At 39.2% G+C, this 21081-nt stretch overlaps 2 protein-coding genes across 2 annotated transcripts; one reads left to right on the plus strand and one right to left on the minus strand.

Annotated features, from left to right (window-relative positions):
• Positions 1-13: 13 nt before the first annotated feature.
• Positions 14-2875, minus strand: LOC121515489 (arylamine N-acetyltransferase, pineal gland isozyme NAT-10-like). Its single transcript, XM_041796325.1, has 2 exons — positions 2805-2875; positions 14-1261 (listed from the first exon to the last, which is right to left on the minus strand). Exon 2 carries the CDS (start codon positions 1254-1256, stop codon positions 384-386), a length of 873 nt encoding a protein of 290 aa, XP_041652259.1. The 5' UTR covers positions 1257-1261; positions 2805-2875; the 3' UTR covers positions 14-383.
• Positions 2876-3500: 625 nt separating this feature from the next.
• On the plus strand, positions 3501-18276 carry kif7 (kinesin family member 7). Its single transcript, XM_041786042.1, has 20 exons — positions 3501-3584; positions 8124-8500; positions 8670-8867; positions 8972-9371; positions 9474-9821; positions 10226-10418; positions 10508-10669; positions 10776-10934; positions 12098-12234; positions 12376-12497; positions 13051-13206; positions 13301-13506; positions 13661-13858; positions 14317-14442; positions 14613-14789; positions 14868-15083; positions 15321-15527; positions 15681-15879; positions 16109-16270; positions 17609-18276. Exons 2-20 carry the CDS (start codon positions 8170-8172, stop codon positions 18007-18009), a joined length of 4098 nt encoding a protein of 1365 aa, XP_041641976.1. The 5' UTR covers positions 3501-3584; positions 8124-8169; the 3' UTR covers positions 18010-18276.
• The last annotated feature ends 2805 nt before the right edge of the window (positions 18277-21081 follow it).

The raw sequence follows: 21081 nt of genomic DNA on the forward strand, positions 1-21081 counted from the left end.
TTTGGTATACATTTTGAGAGAATTTTCTTTATTTTCACATTTATTTAGGCAAAAATCACATAAATGCACATGTAGGTATTTTTGGCAATGACTGACTCATGATTAGTTGACTTATGTATTCACTTAGTTAATGGTAATATTTACATGCATTTGCCCTTTTTTCTTCACTGAGAAACATGTCCATCATCTATATTCTACATAACTTTAGAGGGATTTTGAATTGCTGAGAAATAGGCATACTTGAGCTCATGATTAAACTTGCTTTACTACCAACTCACCAACTCTGGAATAACAAATAAAATGCATTCAGTGAATAGATGTCAGAGACCCACTTAGTACTTGCCATTAATATGTAGTTCTCCTTCTTTTTTAAGTGATTATTTTCAGAGCTTGTAGTCTACTGTTTTAGAAACAGGCAGCAGTTTATTCTTTAGTTTTATGCTAAACTTTTCTTTCAGAATTGATTCTATCTCTTCATCTGTTATGTCTCTCATGTCTAGGATATCAACACCTCTCTCAGGTTTGAAGGTGACCTCGCTGTATGTCCAGCCAATAAGGGCTCTGAATCCTGTTGGGTTTTGCAAAGAGCAGATGGATTTATTTGTGAACAGTGAAGTAGGGTCTGTCTGGAGTTTCTTGTTGATCTCTGAGAAATGATCTATCTCACGCTGCGCCAGTGTGAAGCCATAGATTGTATATGTATCCTTCCTGTTTACCAGCCCTGATTTAGCAAAGTCTGGATTCAGAAGCTCCGGCTTTCTACCAGTCTTCTCCAGCACCCAGAGGTCACCCTTGTCTGTGAGACGAAAGATGCCCGCTGCCTGAGGTTGGTCTTTCCCAGAAATGAGCTCCAGAGGCTCCCGTATTTGAGAAGACACCCCAAAGCTTACATCTGCTATATAAGCCTTTCCATCGATGGTGACCATGTTAATGAGATGAGACTCAACTGTTGGAAAGTCATTGAGGACACTGCTGAAAACTCTGGAGCCCAAGGTTGTGGTGTCATAGCCCATTTCTCTCAGCACCCACCCAAACAGTAGGTTGTTCTCCATGCACCAACCTCCACGGCTGCACCTGACAATCTTTTCAAAGATGGTCATCAGGTCCAGGGTGATCGTCTCACCACTGTGAATACTGAGGTTTTCAAATGGGATCGACATGATGTGCTGTTTGTGGATCAACTTCAGTGTCACAAGATCAGGCTTTTCAAATGAGCCATGGAAACCAATTCTTTTGAAGTATTCCTCCAAATTCATCTTGCCTGTAAAATGCAAAATATGGCTTTATTATTCCATCTTTGCTTTAAGACTTAAGAAGATTAAAAGAGTCAAAGCATCGTAATCTTAGCAGTTTCTCCAAAATAATTTAACATGTGAAAGCTGGTGCTACACAGTACGCACTGAGCACTGATAAAATGCCTGTATGGTTAGATGTCTAGCATGATAAAGTTCTAATCCCTGAGACACAAATTCAGAGAAATAGCAAAGATGTTAAAACATACTACTTTTAAGTTGATAATGCAGTTTGAAGATGCAATGTTGAGACAGAGCCTCCCTAAATAGAAACTGTGCTGCAAAATCCTCAAATAAAAACAGAAGGAAAGAGTTGTGTCTTTTCAGCAGACAAAACCAGGCTGGTTGTGTAAGTTGCTTATTACTGTGGGGGGTCCTCTGTCAATCAGTACTAGATGTGTTACTTCACTGTGGGACAAAGTATACCACGAACAGCAGACAAGGAAAATTATCATATTACATAAGTCTCTAAAGGTTTATAAGGAAGATCAAATGTTGCAGATTTCTGTGTTCATTGTAGTCCCTCCTGTATCATGTTGGGAAACACGATTTCTTTTTAATTTGTTTGTTTGAAAAAAGTGACCAACACTTTTCTACATCAGAATTAGCTTATTTGCTTACCAAAGTGGACAGTTACTGTTAACCTGTTTAAAGATGTCCACATCTTTAACAGTTTCAGTTAATTTCAATGAAAGGTAACATTAATTAGGCATTAAAGCCTGTCAAAAGTCAAACAGTCTGTCCATACCGTTAGTTTGTTCTCATTATAGTGGTTATCTTAAAAACCACTAATGCTATACAGTAATTAAAAAAAAGGAATTGTTCTTTTGATTCTAATGAGCACAGCCGCCACAACCTATGCAACTATCAGCTCAACAACAAACAAAAGATTGCAATCATTTTTTTGAAGCACTAATGTTCTCTCATTTCAAAAATATCAAAATTCCAACAAAAGCAGTCCTGCTTTATTTAGGGAAACTGAATTAAACAAAAGTTAAATCCTAATTGTTTTAGTCAATTGGATCTCCACATTATAAGTCAATTAAAAAAACTGAACACCAATGATAAGGCCTGGGGATTTTTTTAATTAATGGGCGTGTGTCCAGCTCTGTGGAGCACAAATTCTGAATTTCAACTTCAAAAATACTGGTATTAAGGTTTGCTACATGAAACTGAGAAAAAAATCGTCAAGAGATGGTTTATCATTTCATACCAAATTCTATTCAGCTATGGGAATCTTAGCACCACTGGGCAGAGTACGGGAACGTCATGCAGTAAATACTACAAGGCCCTTGGGTGAGAGGAGCCCACTACACTTCAACAGGTAGTTATGGTGCAGACAGAGGGGGCAAAGATAACGTTTACCAGAGACGAAATTTCGTGGTGCGCCCCTGTATCGTTTAAATTTGATGCCAAACCCAACCAGTGCAACTTCAGAGGGTGGCCATAGTTTGTTTTTGCTGAGCACAAATACTACACTTTAAAGTTGAGGAAATAGTAGTTGTAACTTACAGCAACGTATATCGATCCTTGTTTCCTGGGTACACCACGGTCTAGTCCAGCAAAGTTGTGTTCTCCTAAAAGCGGAACTGTCTCAAATAGTGATGGGAATTTCGCTCTTTACAGTGATCCGTATCGTTCGGCTCAGCTCAGAAAGAAGAGCCGGCTCTTTCCGCTCCTACACAGCTCTTAATTTGGGAACCACTTTTGCTTCATTTGGCCTGGAAAATTTAGCAATTTCATGCCATATGATTTGATATTTGTGCTGGTATTTTACTCCAACGATGCTGATTTCTTAAAAATTGATTTTCATTTAGTGTAACTTTTTTTCAAAATATACTGTCTCCCTCAAAAACCTTGTAGGTCAGATTAAATCTGCTCTCTGGCTCGACTGTATGAAACATCTGATACAAAACATTAATGTTACATCATCTACTATTTGTCCTTGATGCATGGTGTGCTTGTGGTTTAGTAGTGTGGAGAAAAGATAATCCCTACCAATCAATCGCATAACAAACAGACACATAAAGCATATATATATATATATATATATATATATATATATATATATATATATATATATATATATATAACGAAATGATTTAAAACAGCTACCGGGATCAAGACCTTATTAGTCACTTTAAAGAGTTGGTTCTTTGAACTGATTCGTTCATGAACGACCCATCACTAGTCTCAAACTTTGGGCTCCTCCCCTTCACTGCTGAAGTTCCACTCTCCAAAAAACACTCCAGGGTTATCCTGAATCCATAGTGCTACTTCTGATACATTAAAGTAAGTTATTTCCTATTATAAGTGGTCAAGAATGTACAACCAGTCACTGCATGTGGTTTTATACAAGGTGGAGTTAGGATTTTTTTATTGCAAAACGTCTGAGCTTCTGTAGATCCCGACATCTAGCCTCATCCTCATGTTTTGATTTTGTTGTCCCGACTGCAGATGGCTAAGGGGCTAACTTTAGCTTAGCACAAGTTTTATAGGAAACAGGCGACCAGACTGGCTGCTGATGTCGGGACATCCGTTTGTTTTAAAAGCTGGCTGAAGAAATCTAAAAGTTTTCTCCGGGGCGGTTGTAAAGTTATCCTGTGCATTTAGTTTGTAAGACAGCGGTGAGAGTAGCAATCTAACGTCAACTTGCTAACATGGTCAAAGTAAGGTAGCTTCACTTTGAAGAACTGCTGTGCTTAAAAAGTGATTTATATGTGGATTACCATAGCATTTTGAAGAGCGGTCCTATGCATTGAGCCTCCCCAAGTTTGAGGATTTATTTGCATTTAATTTAAAACTTAAGCCACTTAAATAGCTTTTACGTAGAAAGGATGTAAAATATAGTGGTCTTCATTTCTCCACACAATTTTAAAATGTATGGAGTGAGCTATCATTTGGGTCATTAGTACAAAGATGCCATAACTGTGTTTCTAAATAATGCCAGTGCTAATAATATAGAGTGAGCTTTAAGGAATGTATGTAAGGAATATATTATGATGCTGTAATGTCAGTAGTATTTGATAACTGGCAAACACACAGTGCCTATAAAGAGTATTCACTCCCTTTGGATGTGTTATCCTTTTATTGATTCAAAGTGAAAACAGATTTCTACACAGTTATGTCAGTTTGATAAAAACGTAATGTGAAATATGTGACTGAATAAATATTCACCCCCTTCAAGGCAGTATTTAGTAGATCCACCTTTGGCTGCAGTCACAGCACTGAGTCTGTATGGAAAGGTCTCAATCAGGCTTGCACTTCTGAACAGTGACATTTCACTCCATGATTCTTTGCTCAAGCTCTGTCAGGTTGCACAGGGATCGGGCTTGAACAGCACTTTTCAAGTCCAACCACAAATTCTCTATGGGAATGAGATCTGAGTTTTGACTCGGTCAACCCAGAACATTCACTTTGTTGTCTGTAAACCATTTCTGTGTAGCTTTTGCTGTATGCTTTAGGTCATTGTCTTGCTGGAAAATAAATCTTCTCCATAGCCGTACATATCTGTATAAGATTGTCCTCCAGGATATTTCCTATATTTTGCAGCATTAATGCTTCCCTCTACCTTCACAAGCCTTCTAAGGGTTGGCTGTCGAGAAGCATCTCCACCGCATGATGCTTCCCCTGCTATTCTTCACAGTAGCAATGGTGTGTCTATGATGTTATGCAGTTTTTAGGGACAGCCAAACATAGTGTGTTGTCTAATGGCCAAAAAGTAGGGCCCAACCAATTGATCAGCCTGCCAAATAGGCACCGATGTTAACACTTGTGTTTTTTTGCATTTTAAGAGCAAGCGATAAGACTTGGTTTTACTTGGACATGACGTCTGTGTTCTATTAATTATCCAGTAGAGGGCGCTCCAGCCCCTTTCATGTCACACACTCTTACAGCAGCGTGAACTAGTCCAGAGCAGCTTGGCTGAGTATCAGATTTGTTTAATGGTTTGTCTCGATGGTAAGTTTATAACTAGTTTGTTAAGTTAACAGTAACTCCATATGTTTCTTGTTTCAATTCAACCCACTTGTCCATGAGTCATTAAGTGCCTTGTTATGTTGGTGAAACTTCTGTTAGCTATCTGAAGTTAGGATAACCTAGCTTAACATTAACTAGCTATAAACTTTTGCCGAGTCAGTAACCACATAAAGAACGTAATATTGCAATATCTAACAGTGATATGCTCACTAAGGAAGACACATGCTGCCAGATAGGACCAGAGTAACACAAACTATGACCAGCAGGGCTTGGGGGGAGTTTGATTCATCATGACTTCAAGGTAAAGAAAGATAGAGGAGAGAAAATGTGAATGCATGTTAGAGGACATCAAAGAGGTGCATGTCAAATCTACCTGTGACTTTTATGACAGTGCTTATGTACTTACCTATGACCTACATAATAATGAAGTCATCATTTGTAAATTAACTCACTGACTACTGTATTGGAGACATTGACACCATGTAATAACAACATCTCTACCATGAATTCTATTTGTATATATGTATTTATGTGTGTGTGTGGGTGTGTGTGTGTTGCTGTTGTCGAAAGAGGTGTTCCTAATATTTTGACCCTCTGTGCATGTGAGTGGGGTTGGAAAAATATCACAGACTCCTCAGTATGATGCTCCTCACATCAACACCTACTACCACCTCAATAAGGAGCAAACAGAAGAATTGTCAGCTCTCTGACAGTCATTTTTTAAATTTTATTAATTCACCAGAAAAAAGTAAAAATTGATCGTCAATCGGCTGATGTATTGGTTATTGTAATTTTTTATTCCTTAATATCGGCATTTGCTCCCAAAAATCCATATCGGTTGGGTCCCACCAAAATGCACCCTTTTGGTCTCATCAGACTAAAGAACTTTCTTCCACTTGACCATGGAGTCTCCCACATAACTTTTTTGAACTCTAGTCCAGATTCGATGAGTTTTCTTCAACTGTGACTTTCTCTTTGCCACTCTTCCATAAAGCTTTGACTGGTGAAGAACCCGGCAACAGTTGTATGCGGCGGCTGAAGCTTGTAACTCCTTCATAGTTGTCTCGGTGGCCTCTCTCACAAGGCTCCTTATTCACGATTACTCAGTTACTGAGGATGGCCTGATTTAGGCAAATTTACTCATGTGCCGTATTCCTCCAATTTCTTGATGATGGATTTAACTGAACTCTGGGGAATGTTCAGTGCCTTGGAATTTTTGTTGTATCCATCCCCTGACATATATTTTCAATAACCTTTCTCTGAGTTACTTGGGCTGTTCTTTTGTCTTCATGGTGTAATGGCAGCCAGGAATACTAGTTAATCAGGTACCTGACCTTCCAGACACAGGTGTCTATATACTACAATCACTTGAGAACCATTCACTGCACTCAGATGATCCTCATTTTCACTAATTGTTAGACTACTCGCACCACTTAGCTAGACCTCTGCTGAATTAGGTCAGTCACTATAAAAGGGGTGAATATTTATGCAGTCACTTAGTTCACCATATACGTATATTCTTTCTGTTTATTTGACATTATTTTATAAAATTGTCTTTTCACTTTGACATTGAAGATGTTTTTTGTCATTTTATTTGGTCAAAAAGACAAACTATATTGACCATGATTAACTTATAAAATCAACAAAAGGGTTAAACAACCCAGTAGATGAATGCTTTTTATTCGCACTGTATGATGAAAATTTAGTCCACTTATGCTTACAGCACTGTTACTTTCTCATTGAAAGCAAGCTTGGATGATTGCATGATGCTGTAAGAGTTATATATTTATATAGAATTAAATTAAAAATGAAAACACTATAATTTTTAAGGTTGTATTTACTTGTTTTGTACAGTGTAAAGACTAAATTGGAGCTGTGTTATGCTTTATTATTTGTACTGGCTGAGAAGGATGGGATGTTTTTCCAGGAGACATTTGCCAATATCGTAGTTTGGCTTAACTGTTCTTACTGAATCATTCTAATTGTTCATTTAAATAGGGCATATTTGCCATAAAACATTTGGTATGACATGGATGCATTGTCATCTCTATAACTTACCTCAAAGTATAGTGTGTGTGCCACATACTGCATGTGTCCGTTTTTTGAATTGCAATGTTTTTAAATGTAGGATGTCTGGCTCTACTTATCAACACACATATTGGCGCTGTTAAAGCTGTTTTGCTTCAGTCTCAATTTGGTGCACAGAATTTGCAAAAAATAAAAGTTTGGGATGTTCCATGCCGGGTTGATAACAAAATGTGTGTTTTTTATATATCAAAGCATTTAATTGCTTTTATAAAAATATTTTTTAAAGGAGTGAATTCAGTCTTTTGAATGAGTTTATTGCAAATGTTCTTGCAGTTGATTACACAGCCTTTGTCTCAACATGCATGCAACACCTTTTAGCTTCTGGCTTGCCAAATTGTGAGAATCAAAGGTGTCCTAAACATTTTAGTTTTAAATTTAACTCATGACGATTTAAATGGTGTCATCATCATTTAAATAAAGTAAGCAATCTTTTAATTATTTCCATTTGTATTTGATCATTGTTGGTAAATCAATGAACAATTTTTTTAAAGTTAGTGCACTTTAAAAAAAAAAAAAAAATCAACTATGAGTTATTTTATTTCTGTATTTGGCAAAAAGCAGACATTCCTTTCTGGTTACTCATTTCTCAAATGCCTTGTGTTTACATTTATTGTACCATAAAGACACATACTAATACCCAAAAGTCTTTCTGTAGTGTTAAGTAAATGGTTCTACAAAATAGTCTCGCTCCCACTCCTCCTTTAGTCATTAACATTACCTGGTAGAAAAATGTTTTGCCTAGCAATTATTTCCTTTCTCCTCCAGTGGCCCAAAGATGATCCACACGTAGCAGGAGAACAGTGCAGAAGAAATGTCTCCCAAAGTACCAAGTGGCCAAGGCAGAGGGGATTTTTCTGCGGTGCAGGTAGCTGTCCGGGTGCGTCCCCTGCTGCCTAAAGAGCTCCTGCACTGCCATGAGAACTGTATCACTGTGGACTCAGAGCTGCATCGAGTTACACTGGGCCATGACCGACACTTTCTCTGTGACTACCTGTTTGAGGAAACTTGCTGTCAAGATGAGGTCTACTCTGTGTCGGTGCAGCCACTTATAGACGCTTTCTTTCAAGGTTTTAACGCTACAGTCTTTGCCTATGGACAGACAGGCTCAGGCAAGACTTACACCATCGGAGAAGCTAATATTTGTGAGTCTTTGTATCTTTTCATTTTTCCTTCACTTTCTAATCTTTCACTTAAGCTGTCACCACTTTTTAGTTCAAAGAGTAGTCTTTTTCTGAAAAATACCACTTCACTCAAAGACAACTAGAGGCCGCGTGCTTGGTGAGGTTTTAACTGTGATGTCTGTTATCAAAGGTTCCTTTAGAGAGGAGGAGCAGGGCATCATCCCCAGGGCTGTTGCAGATGTCTTCAGGCTGCTTGATGAGAATGACCTCACAGACTTTTCTGTTCGAGTCTCCTATCTGGAGGTCTACAAAGAGGAGTTCAAGGATCTACTGGAGGTGGAGACGGCCAGTAAGGACATCCACATCAGAGAGGACAAAGGCAACATAGGTATGGAATTAGCAGCTTTTGAGCAGATTTGTGGCTGTGATATGAATTTTTAAATTAAAGTTTGTGTTGACCTCCATTTTATATATTTTCTGTGATTTTTTTAGTTTTGTGTGGCGTAAAGGAGTGCGAGGTGGAGGGTCTTGATGAGGTGCTGAGTTTACTAGAGTCAGGAAACACCGCCAGGCATACTGGTGCGACCCAGATGAATCCAAACTCCAGCCGGTCACACACCATTTTCACTGTGTATATGGACCAGCGTAGAGGAAGCTCTCGACTTTATGGGACAGGTACAAGCTCTGGACCACAAATGCTGTCCTCCAAGTTTCACTTTGTGGACCTGGCAGGGTCTGAGCGTATATTACGGACAGGCAACACTGGAGAGAGACTGAAGGAGAGCATCCAGATTAACAGTGGTTTACTGGCTCTGGGAAATGTAATTGGGGCGCTGGGGGACCCCAAGAGGAAAGGCTCTCACATACCATACAGAGATTCTAAAATTACAAGGTAATTTGTAAAAAGTTCTTAAGATACAGAGGCATAGCAGTCTTATCTGTAATAGTATGAAATTTTACTTTGGTTTGACCTGTATAATCCATGTTTCCTCAGGATCCTTAAGGACTCTTTGGGAGGAAATTCAAAGACTCTGATGATTGCCTGCATCAGCCCGTCCTCCTCAGACTTTGATGAGAGTCTGAATACGCTCAACTATGCCATGAGGGCCAGAAACATCCAGAACAGGGCGACAGTCAATTGTAAGCGTGAGCCAGATCGGGTTGAAGGGCTGGAGCAACAGATCAAGGCCCTCCGAAGGGCTCTGGAGAACCGCCAGCGCTCAGAGACCCGAATTATTTCTCATGCTGATCCCAATCGAAGACCTCGAGTGGTAGACGGAGAGATCAGCAGACTGCAGGCCCAGAGCGCTCACTACAGGACGTGTACAGACACTGCCTACAGGTTAAAGCACACTCATTATTTTTTTGGATGGCATTATTTTTAAAAGTGCTGTCTGGGTGTTATGAAATGTTTTTACCACTATTTGTAATATAATACTAATAATTACCTCTCAGTATGGGAATACAATTGGTATTGAAGCTGCTGGTGCCTTGTGCATTATTTAAGAACATAATAAAGCTAAGGGATATTAAAGTAATAATATATATTTTTACTTTTTTCATGTATAGATACTAAGTATATAAAAGAAAGTTTCAGTATCTTGAAAAATTAAACAGAATTCTGCTCTGGGATTCTATGAGTTTAACCGTTGATTGCACATAAACAGCACACAGTGCTCCCTTACCCATTCAGTGGAGCATTTAGTGACATATACCTTCATATTTCTGCTCACTGATATGTCCCAGGATGCTGCGGGAGCTGCAGAGCGAAGGCGCTCTAACTGCAGAGCAGAGTCTGAGGGTAAAGGAGTGGTTGTGCTCAGTAGAGGAGGAACGAAGCGGACTGACCACAGCCTCAGGACCAGACAGTGGCATTGAGAACAGCTCCGCCGAGGACAGTGTCGCTTTAAGGAGAGGGAGACCTTCTGTGAGGGGCCAGGTATGCCTCTGTCACACTTCTTCAGTAGTGTTTCTTCATTTTAAGTCCAATGTTGGGATTAAATGGGTGTTTTATGTTTTATCTTCCAGGATTCAGAGGCTGCAGAGGAAAGGTGGAGCCATGCCAGTGAGAAAGATGGAGAAAAAGAGGATAGTAACGCTCAGCTCCAAGCACAGATCCAACGGTTGGAGAGAGAGAACACAGACTTTTTAGCTGCTCTTGAGGATGCTATGGAGCAGTACAAGCAGCAGGTAAGATGCTGCAATCCCTAACAAAATGTGTCCATATCATACAGATTATAAAAATATTACTTTTGTTGCCTTATATGGCATGTGATTGCCTTCCTTCTTTCTTCAGAGTGACAAACTACAGGAACAGCAGGACTTGATAACAGAGCTGCAGTGTCATCTGTCGGCCCCAGGATTGATGGGCCTGGGTCTGAACTTGAGGCTGCGACCACACACAGCACCCATGGGATCCATGCAACACAGTCAGAATGGAGGCACATACAGACAGGTAACCAGAGTGTGGTCTTTATTATTGTGATGCTGTCATTACTTTGGTTGTTTATATATTTACCATATATGTTGTCATCTCATTTTATGAGAAAAGCATGTCAATGAATTCTTCTTGTCAAAATGTTTGTTTACAGCATTAACATAGCAGTAGGACCAGGTGTCGAAATCTAGGAATAACTTTACAGTCAAGCAAAAGCTTAAAAAAATGGCTTTTTTTTGAGCATGTGCTGCATGGGCTGTAGTTTGGACTCCAGTGCTATAATATCAGTACAAGTCAATTGTATGGGCTTCACTTGCATGGTAACAATACAGTTTGCTTATATTGCCAGAGCGAATAAGAAATTTCAGAACCAAAATTAAGAACAGTAGTAAAATAATTGGAAATTAGAAGCAGAGATGTGTGAATGATAACAGAATAATAGCTTGTGTAAAAAATAATGTTGTTAAACTTACACTATAAATTTAAAAAATTACAAATACGTCACTTATGATGTAAAAGTTATGAAAAAATAGAGTAATTTCTTAAAATCTACTTTTTATACTGTGTATTCACAAATGTATTTTCTTTATTTATGTACAGTTTGTCCATTTGGTTTGTCTAGAATATCTTATACAGTTGGTGTACAATTTTTTTTTCGCGACTAATTGCATGATTTATTTTCCCATTCCCTTGCTACTGGTTAATCCATTGCAGCGTCTCACTACAGTCACAGTGATGTAAAATAAGTTAACCACTGCTCCTTAATTTCTCACTTCACATTGAAAACTTACAGACAGTTCAGTTTACAAGTTAAAAGTCATCTGCAACTGTCCCTTTATTTCCTGTCCAATCCATTACAAGTTCCTTTTTTCCAGGGTAAAGTTCATTTCAAAATCTCTGATCTGCCTTTATAACAGGTCTGCAGGAAGTCACTCTTGAGACAGTAGAAAAATCTAAAATGACACAGAAACAGCTTTGTGTGTGGAATTTTAAAATGTGATAAAAATGATTAGAAGGATGCAGTTAATCATGATTAACAGAAATTCTGAGATTAATTACAATTTAAAAACTCAGTCTTTTAACAACCCTTTTCAAAAGGATCAAGTTAAGTTTTTTAAGTTACATGAATGTGTTTCAGTTTATATTTTTTAGCCCTCAGGCTAATATGTCTATGGTTACAGGTTAGTGCAGTTAGCTCCCTTGGGCAGTATGATCAGGAGGGGGGCCTCTATGAGGAGCAGGAGACTCTGGGAGGAGCAGAAACACAGGATGCAGAAGAGGAGGGCAGTCATTATAACCCCAGCCGGGAGAGACGCAAGTATGATGTGTTACATGAATTCTAAACTCACTGTGTGTATTCTCATTATTTAGGACTTTTGGACTCAATTCAGTAGACATAGAAGAGCTATCATCAAAATCATGTTTTAATTATACATTATCCATGTTATAACCCTGACAGGCAGTTTAATCAGACCTGGACAAAGAAAGACATGATGTCAGGAGGACTAACAGCTGTTGGTCGAGGGCTCACGTCTCAGCTGCCTGAGCCAGAGCAGCACCCCTGCTTAACCAGAAAAGCATGTAAGTCCTACAGCTTCATTGGCTCCTACATGTTAGAAATAGATTGAAACATGGCTTTGATAATGAATTGGAAGCTACTTTGTTGCATTGCTTATTAAACCATCAAAATGGTTTTACACATTTACAAAATGTAAACTTTTTGGTCCACACGTTTAATTCACATTCATATTATCATTGAGTTAGCAAAATGTGCATGAGAAAAAGGGCTGTGACTTTTTTTCCACATTCATTGTGTGTTTGTGTTGAAGTTGTTTGTGTTACTTAGACATGCATTTTTCTACTGAGCTAAGTGTGACTGTTTACAGGTTTAGGATCTCTGGATTATTTTGTTTACACTGAAAGATCTTTGGATAACATTTTAGAGCACTGCCCAAATATGACTTTATCTATATCCTGAGCTGTTGGTACTTGTGCCTTTTCTTATTGTGGTTGTTCTTGTGTTGTAGTTCAGGCTGAGACACATCCAGCAAATGTTTATGGTTTTTTAAGAGGTGCCTTTTGGCATCTTCTATTCCTTATCACCTTTCGTGTTCTCTCTGTAATCTCTGTGTAGCAAATGCCAGCGCTGGGGAAACATCTGTGCGTGAAAGTCTGAAAAGTTTTGAGGGAGTTACAGAGTGGGGACTTCATCAGGCTCAGCAGAAGATCAGAGAGCTGTCAGTCACCATCCGCATGAAGGAAGAACTCATAAAGGAGCTAGTCAAAACAGGTGAGTCTAATTATTCTTTCTTTGTTGCATCTTTTTAAGTATGACACTGTAATCCCAGTTTTTTAGGGTCATTTCATTTGGGTTTTTTCTTTAGGTAAAGATGCTCAGGCCCTGAACAAGCAGTATAGCCATAAGATCACGGCTCTAGAGAGTGAAGCTTTGCAGGCTCGACAGGAACTGCAGGAGGCCCAACGGCAGCTGCAGGATCTAGAGAGACAAGAGAGAGAGATCAGCGCCACGGACAAGACCAGAGCCCAGGAGTGTCGCAGGAAGATTGCTGCTGCTCAGAGCAAAGTTCAGGTTAGACCGCCACACTTACAACACAGAAAGTAGACAACTAGAGATTAAAAACATATGATTTATGTGTCACGTGAGAGCCTTTTTATAGAGAAAATGTCAGTACAAAGTCTGAGACACTCAAAAGGAAAATGTGTTTCTTTTTTTTACTTAAAAGGTTCTCAGTCAGCGTCAGAGGGATACTGCTCGTCTCGCTAACCTTCCTGCACAGAGCGAACGTCGTGTGTTGGAGCTGGAGCGAAGTGTTCAGAGTATGAGGCAGCAGCAAGAGCAGCTGCAGAGACGGCTGCGCCAGGAGAGTCAGCAGAAAAGGCGTTTAGAGACTGAGATGCAAAGAAGAACTCACAGGGTCAAGGTACCTCAGTAGCATACAGAAGAAAGGCAGCAGTATTTTGTAATGCATCACAGTGAGGCTTCAAAATTGAGAGAAACACTGCTCCTAAATGGCAAAGTACAGTCAAAGTTAAACCCCAGAAAGTGAGTAAAAGAGATATCTTACTCAATTTCTCTTATTAAATTCTGTTTATTATTTGAAAAATTAAAAAAACACCAGGAATTTATTTTTTTGTGCTTTGGATTCTGAATTTTTTTTCTGTGTGAGAAAGAGAAGTTTTTCTGCATAAGCAACAAATGTACTTTCTTAGCACTCCCCAGTTGTTAAGTGTTAAGCCATACCAACTACCCATAAACCAAACTACAGTTTAAACTAGACATATGTTTAAATAATATAAGGGCAGAATGCATGAGGGATGAGACAGATTTGTTTTGTGATTGACCCTTATCTTCCTTTTTGCTCCCCACCTCTATCTATAGGAACTTGAGATAAAAAATGAGCAGCAGCAGAAGATCCTGAGAATAAAGACAGAGGAGATTGCTGCTTTCCAGAGACAAAGACGCAGCGGCAGTAATGGCTCTGTCATCTCATTGGAAGAGCAACAGGTGAGACATGGATATTAAAGACATTATATCCACATGAACTTTTCATTTATCAAATAAAATGCCCTTAAACCTTGAAAGATTGCTTGATTTTTGTGAGCTTCATTTCTCATGCCCTCCTTTTTATGTCTATATCTGCCTGTTTGGCCTTTCAACCCAACTACCGCGAGCAGAAGATTGAGGAGCAAAAACGTTGGCTAGATGAGGAAATGGAGCGAGTGCTGGAACAGAGGAGAGGGCTGGAAGACCTGGAAGGAGAGCTGAATAAACGAGAGGAGATCCTAGCTAAGAAAGAAGCCCTGCTGCAGGAACGCAGCGGTCTAGAGACCAAGAGGCTCCGCTCCAGTCAGGTACCAACTACAGCTTACACCTGAATTCAGTTGTATGAGAGAGTAACAAAAAGTAATGGTTCTTCTTCTCCTCCCCAGGCCCTGAGTAAAGACCTTGTGACGCTTACAGGGCGTATTGAGTCCCTTGAGCAGGAGCTGAGTGAGAGGAATGGTCTCCTTCGCAGCAGCAGCGCTCAAGATTCGCAACAGATTCGCCAAGAGATCTCCAACCTGCGACAGGAGAAAGATTCACTGCTGAAACAGAGAGTAGAGCTGGATGATAAGCTGCGGCAAGGGAACCTGCTTTCACCTGAGGTTAAAAATTACTTTGGAGACAAGAATAAATGATATATACTTGAGGTTATTATAGCACTGATAGAGTAATGTATTATTATATATAAAAAGAGTCTTTGCTCTCATTAAATTGGGGAGTAATACCAACAGTAACTAAAAAATATGCGGCAAGTCCCATGTAGAAACTATATTACTATTACTTGTTGATCATCAAATGTTTGTCTGTTTTTTGATTGTTTGTTTTTTTGCAATTTTTAGGAGGAGCGAACACTGTTTCAGTTTGATGAGGCAATCGAGGCGCTGGATGCAGCCATTGAGTACAAGAATGAGGCCATCACTCAGAGGCAGAGGCAGCTGAGAGCATCTGCCAGTATGCTGTCTCAGTGGGAAATGAACCTGATGGCCAAACTCAGTTACCTATCTGCCTCTGAGACCAGAGCTCTGCTGTGCAAGTACTTCGATAAGGTCAATGCAGCACTCAACCAATGACTCAGACACTACAGATAAGACTATCAGAAACTGTTAACTTCAGCACCAGTAAAGCTGAGCAGTGTCAAAGCTCTTCAAGTGTAAATTCACTCACTTTACTGAAGTTTGTCCGTATGTATGATCCTGTAGGTGGTGTCTCTTCGTGAGGAGGAGCGGAAGCTGCAGCTGGCCCTGGCTGAGCTGGAGATGCAGCTGGATGAGCAGCAAAGGCTGGTGCAGTGGTTGGAAAATGCCCTCGATCGCACACAGCTGGACATGGATCGCAGGCTCACACAACAACAGAAGGAGCATGAGAGGAGTATTCAGCTTCTACTGCAGCAGTGTCGAGGTGCTGAGCACAGGGACTTTTTTTACTATGAAAAAACTAACACCTTACACAGAAAAAGTAGTTTCATGCATTAGGCATTTATGATTTACATTTATTATTTACTGTTGTGGGGAAATAATCAAGTCTTTTTTGCAAGCATATCCTTTTCATTGAACATTTTTCTAAACACCAGTTTGAAATTAACAGTATTTACATGTTGTCTTGTGTTTGTGTCCCCTCATCCCTGCAGAACAAATGGATGAGGGTCTGGCGGGTAGGCAGCGGCAGTTTGAGGGATGGATTCATAACCTCAGTAAGGAGCTGAACCACTACAAGGCAGCAAACCTGGAGCTGAGTAATAGACTGAGGGAGGTCTGTGGTTCAGCCAGCCAGCCAAAGGAGCAGGCTAGAGGTGAATATATCTTTCAATCGTAGTCTTTTTAATATCTATGATTATGATAGTTGTTTTAATTACAGTGTGAAACCACACGACTCTGATGTTGGGAGGCTATGCTTTATTTTGCCGCTTAAAGTAATTGCTTGCAAATACGCTTCACAAATCCTCAGGATATAACACCATGTTGATTTTTTTTCTAAGTTAAAACATGCTGTTCAAGAAAATATTTTTAATCTAATTTGAGATAACCACAATTTAATTATTTTAGTTTAGTTCAAAGCCTGAAGATACTCAGTTTAAAATAACTACTATAAAAACTGGAACAAGCTGGAACAAGAGAGAGATCTTTGCAAACTTTTCTTTGCATTCTGTTGAAATCTGGCCTCCAACATTTTACTTAGCATAAGATTTAGTTTACAAGACACACTTGTATACCTATATTTTTATCCAAAAAGTTATCTATTAGCCCATCTACCCATGTGACCAACTTACCCACATAAAATGCTGAGACATGTGTCACCATGACCATAGGTGCAGCTACCATCATCACCCGCGACCAGTGGTTGGAAATTCTACCTCATGCAAGTGTGCATCACAAGCAGCTGCTTCAATTTGCAAAGCATGCTAGGATACAGAGTGACACAAAAACCAAGCTGGCAGCGCCGCCTTTAAACAGCTTTTCTCCCTCGTTAGGTCATTATCCTGCGCTCTAATAGGATGGTGGTTTACTGTGAAGTAAATAAACCTTGTGGAGTGGTGGTTTGATTGTAGGACTACTCCGTGACCAGTGGAGGTGGGCAGCATGTCTCTAGGCAAACTGGTTTTGGATCTGTGTCCAAAACTGTCAACGACTGGTAAACTTGCAGTGCTGTTAGTGAGCAGGATTGCATACTCCTGGCAAAAACAGACATTACTGAAAGAGCTACACATCTGCACAAAAGTGCATGTTGTGGATTTTGTTGAACATAATGGAAATTATCACACAGGAAGACAGTTCAAACCCTTTTCCCTTTGGGAGACCCCTGAAAACAGACTTATATAGTGGTGCAACTTGTATTTTATATGTAATGGTTTCCAACGACTGCCAAACCATTAAACACATTTACTAAAAGAACCAAAAGACAAATTGGCAATCTGGGAAAACGTCAGGATCTGAATGGATGGAAATCATCCAGAGTTGAAAGGGGGATGAAAATGAGAAGTAATGCAGAGAGGTAAAAATGTCATCCAGTACATCTGCCTTGCTCTGCCCTGGCTCGTGCTGCTCTCTCATTCACACATAAGCTCATTGACATCTGACATCCTATTCTCCAGGAACCTATGAATTTCAAATTAAAACATGTTTTCTTCCAGTCACTGCATCTGAAGATAAACCAGCAGGCATCTGCAGCATGGAGAAGCTGACCCGCTGCTGCCCAGAGGACAGTCCAGGGGGCAGCAGGGGGCCGGGGCAGCCTGACAAACCCGTGAGGTCCAGGGAGGAGATGCGAGAGCTGGTGAACACCCCTCTTCCATCCACCTGGAGACGCTCCTCCCTCCCTACAGAGGAACCTGCTGTCATGGAGGAGTTGTGCCTTCGAGCAGCAGGTGACATTCATGTGAACCGTGTAGTTCAAAGTGGTATTGGGTCCTGGGGTGGGACTACGTCGCTGCCTGTTGTGAAGTCTCGACGTGAGTCCCGTCGCTCCAGCCTCAATGTTGGGCCACTTACTTCAAACAACACACTCATCGATGTGCGGAAAAATCCTGTCTGAAAATGTATTTTGTTACTTTGAAACATTCACATAGATGTTTTTTATCCTGTTTTTGTATTGTACATTAAGGTTTTTTTAACTGAACAAGGACTCCCACTGATTTTTACATGAAGCACTTTTAATGAGGTCAACTTTGTTTTCATTTCATACAGTATTTTTAGCTATGTGTTTTGTAATAGTTGTGTCAGTCATTTGCATCTATGTTAAATAAGGTTCTTTTGCTCTCGAATCGTGTAGACTTTTACCTTTTACAATATTTTATATTAAAATGATTTTGATGTTCATACTTACATGCAGTGTGTTTCCATTTATATTATAAGGTAGAGCTTTTTTTTCTCAGAAAAGGTTTATCTGAAGCTCAAATTTCAACTGCAACTGATAAGACACATAAGAGGAAACATTTTCTCTCCTCCTTAATCCTTTTTAAATAGACAGGCATGTTGAATGTTATCACAGCTGGTGTAAATGTGGCATGAAAGCTGCTATGAAATGTTAGATTAGTGTAGGTGTGGTGTGGGTTTCTGTGCAGCTGTGATTGACTTGATTCAAAAACATTACATTTTGTCAGCTCTTAGAGTGATTCAGTTGTATCTTTATCAATCTTCATATAGTTTTATAGAAAGAAGGTAGTTAAGAGAACTAGTTATACATGTAGAAATAAAGACAGTGGGCTTTAGTTGTAGCTCTAGCTTGCTGACTTAATCTAAAATTTAAAGGATTTTGTTTACATCTCCTCAAGTCTCCAAACAAAAGGAGCTCGGAGCATGGCTGTCGTCATTAGATTAAGATGAAATTAGCTAAAATTAAAAAAAAAATCCTGACTTTTAAAACAATTTAGAATCCTGATTAACAGGATATTGTCTAAAACCAGTACCACAGCTTTGCCCAATGTTTGATACTGGCCTGGTTTATGCAAACCAGAGCTTCATTATTGACGTTTCTTATTATGACTGTTTGAGAGCACATGTGTGTCAGAGGCTTTCTTGTCTGTATTTATTGTAAGTCCATGTTGTCATCCAACTTTGCCTCTTAAGAAATAACCCTAGCATGTCATTTATAGTAAATGGATTTGAGCTTGTCATGTTATTTTCTAGTCTTTAAAGGTGCAGTGTGTAATATTTAGCCAAGTAGCATTTAGCTGAACAAACTTGGTAAAATAAAGCAAAACATTTCTAAGACGGTCTATCTAAATAAGTGTTTAGTCATCTAAATTCAAAAATAGCTATTTTGAAAAAAAAAACAACAACAACAACAACAACTCAGAATAAACCTTTAATTCATACATAGGGAGGGTCCCCTCCATGGATGCCGCCATCTTGGATTTTTATATGTTTCCATGGTAACAGAGGAAAAAAGGATAAATAAAGTTATTGTATTGTATTGTATTCACACTACAGATGCACATTAAATTCAACTGGTTGCCACAGTTTCCAGCAGAGAAATGCAATCTAGAACCCACTTCTAGATGTTGATATTCAGTTTTACACACTGCACCTCAAAGCACCAATTTCAACCACATGACATCTTTACACATTCACATTCACACACTGATTCCAGAGGCTGCAGTTAAAAATATTTTTAAATATTTACAGACGTAACAACAGCAGGGGCATTTTGGGGTTTTGTGTCTTGTCCAGGCTTAGATGTTTGACTGCAGGAGCTAGTCTGTAAACCTTCAGACCTTCTGCCTGAGAGATGACAGGCTGTGCCACTGATCACTGCTGTGAATAATAGCTCAGTAATTCTGTAAGACACATTCTTCATGAAGAAGAATTTATTTCTCTGTAACAGATCCCATAGGCAGCTTCAACCCTTCTGGGGTGCTGAAGCACCCCCAAATTTTCAGCACCCATAAAAGATAGCGGACATTTCCAAACCACATTTCAAGACCTGGAAGATATTTTGGTAATATAACTTTTATTTCTCAGCTACTATTTTTATTAAAACGCAGCAATAATGCAATATGTCAACTTATGTGCTATATGTGATGCCTGAAGTTGGCATTTATTCAATCGAAAATATCTTGTGGAACAAACTGTTTCTTAGTTTTATTATTGTTAATTTAATAAATGATATCCATATACTTAAACATTTAACTTGTTTTTTCAGGTGTACTAAACACTTGCAAAGATGTCTACACACCACAGTGTCTTTAGAAACTGAGCACCGCTGAAGTTCTGAATCTAAAATCACCCCGATTGATCCTCTCTCCTGTAGCGCAGCACAGAAATTAATGAATTCAGGCGTTTGGGGGGGTGTACACCATTAAAACAGCAGAGGGCAGTAGATCCTCATTTTTTTCAGTGAGTAGCCTTAAATCCTGTTTTTTCTTGCCTGAAGTGGTCCAAAAGGGTTGGTCAGTATTTTTTCACCTTGCTCTACAACTTCTAAACAAATTTATACCAACCTTTAAGGCAAACCAAGCTGACTAAAAGTTTGAGCTGACAAGCTGAAGATTTAAATGTGCGTGCAATACATTCATCAAAATGTGATTTTGATGCTGGAAAGTTACAGCACTCAAAGAAATGTAATATGGATGAATGCTGATCTCAGGGCATAGTATCAGTTTTTTTCTTCATACTATCTCCAAAAGCTGGCCTGGCAATATCAGTGTTTTGGACTGGGTTGACCAAACTACAGCAGTGACTTCTGCAGAACTGGCCTGGAGTATCTGCACTTTAATACAGAATGAATTACACTTTTTACCCTGTCTGATTTCACGTAACTTTTTTAATAAAACAAGTGACGGTAGGATGTCTGATTCCTATGTGTATAAGTAATTTTTAACTGTAATGGGAAAATGCAGTTTTCTATGTTATGTAGTCTTTACAGATATGACACACAGATAACTACATCAGCATGACTCATGACCTACTCAGGAGCAGCAGCTCATCTGTTCACAGGATCATCACAAGGACATTCGTTTGTTTTCTGTGCTTTTTATGTCTGAGTAAGAGAAATGAGAAAGAAAAATTGCATTTAATAGAGAAATGAAAAAGAAAAATTGCATTTAGTAGAGAAATGAGAAAGAAAAATTGCATTTAGTAGAGAAATGAGAAAGAAAAATTACAT

Source organism: Cheilinus undulatus, linkage group 1 (genome assembly GCF_018320785.1).
Source record: "Cheilinus undulatus linkage group 1, ASM1832078v1, whole genome shotgun sequence".
NCBI classification, from domain to species: Eukaryota; Metazoa; Chordata; class Actinopteri; order Labriformes; family Labridae; genus Cheilinus; species Cheilinus undulatus.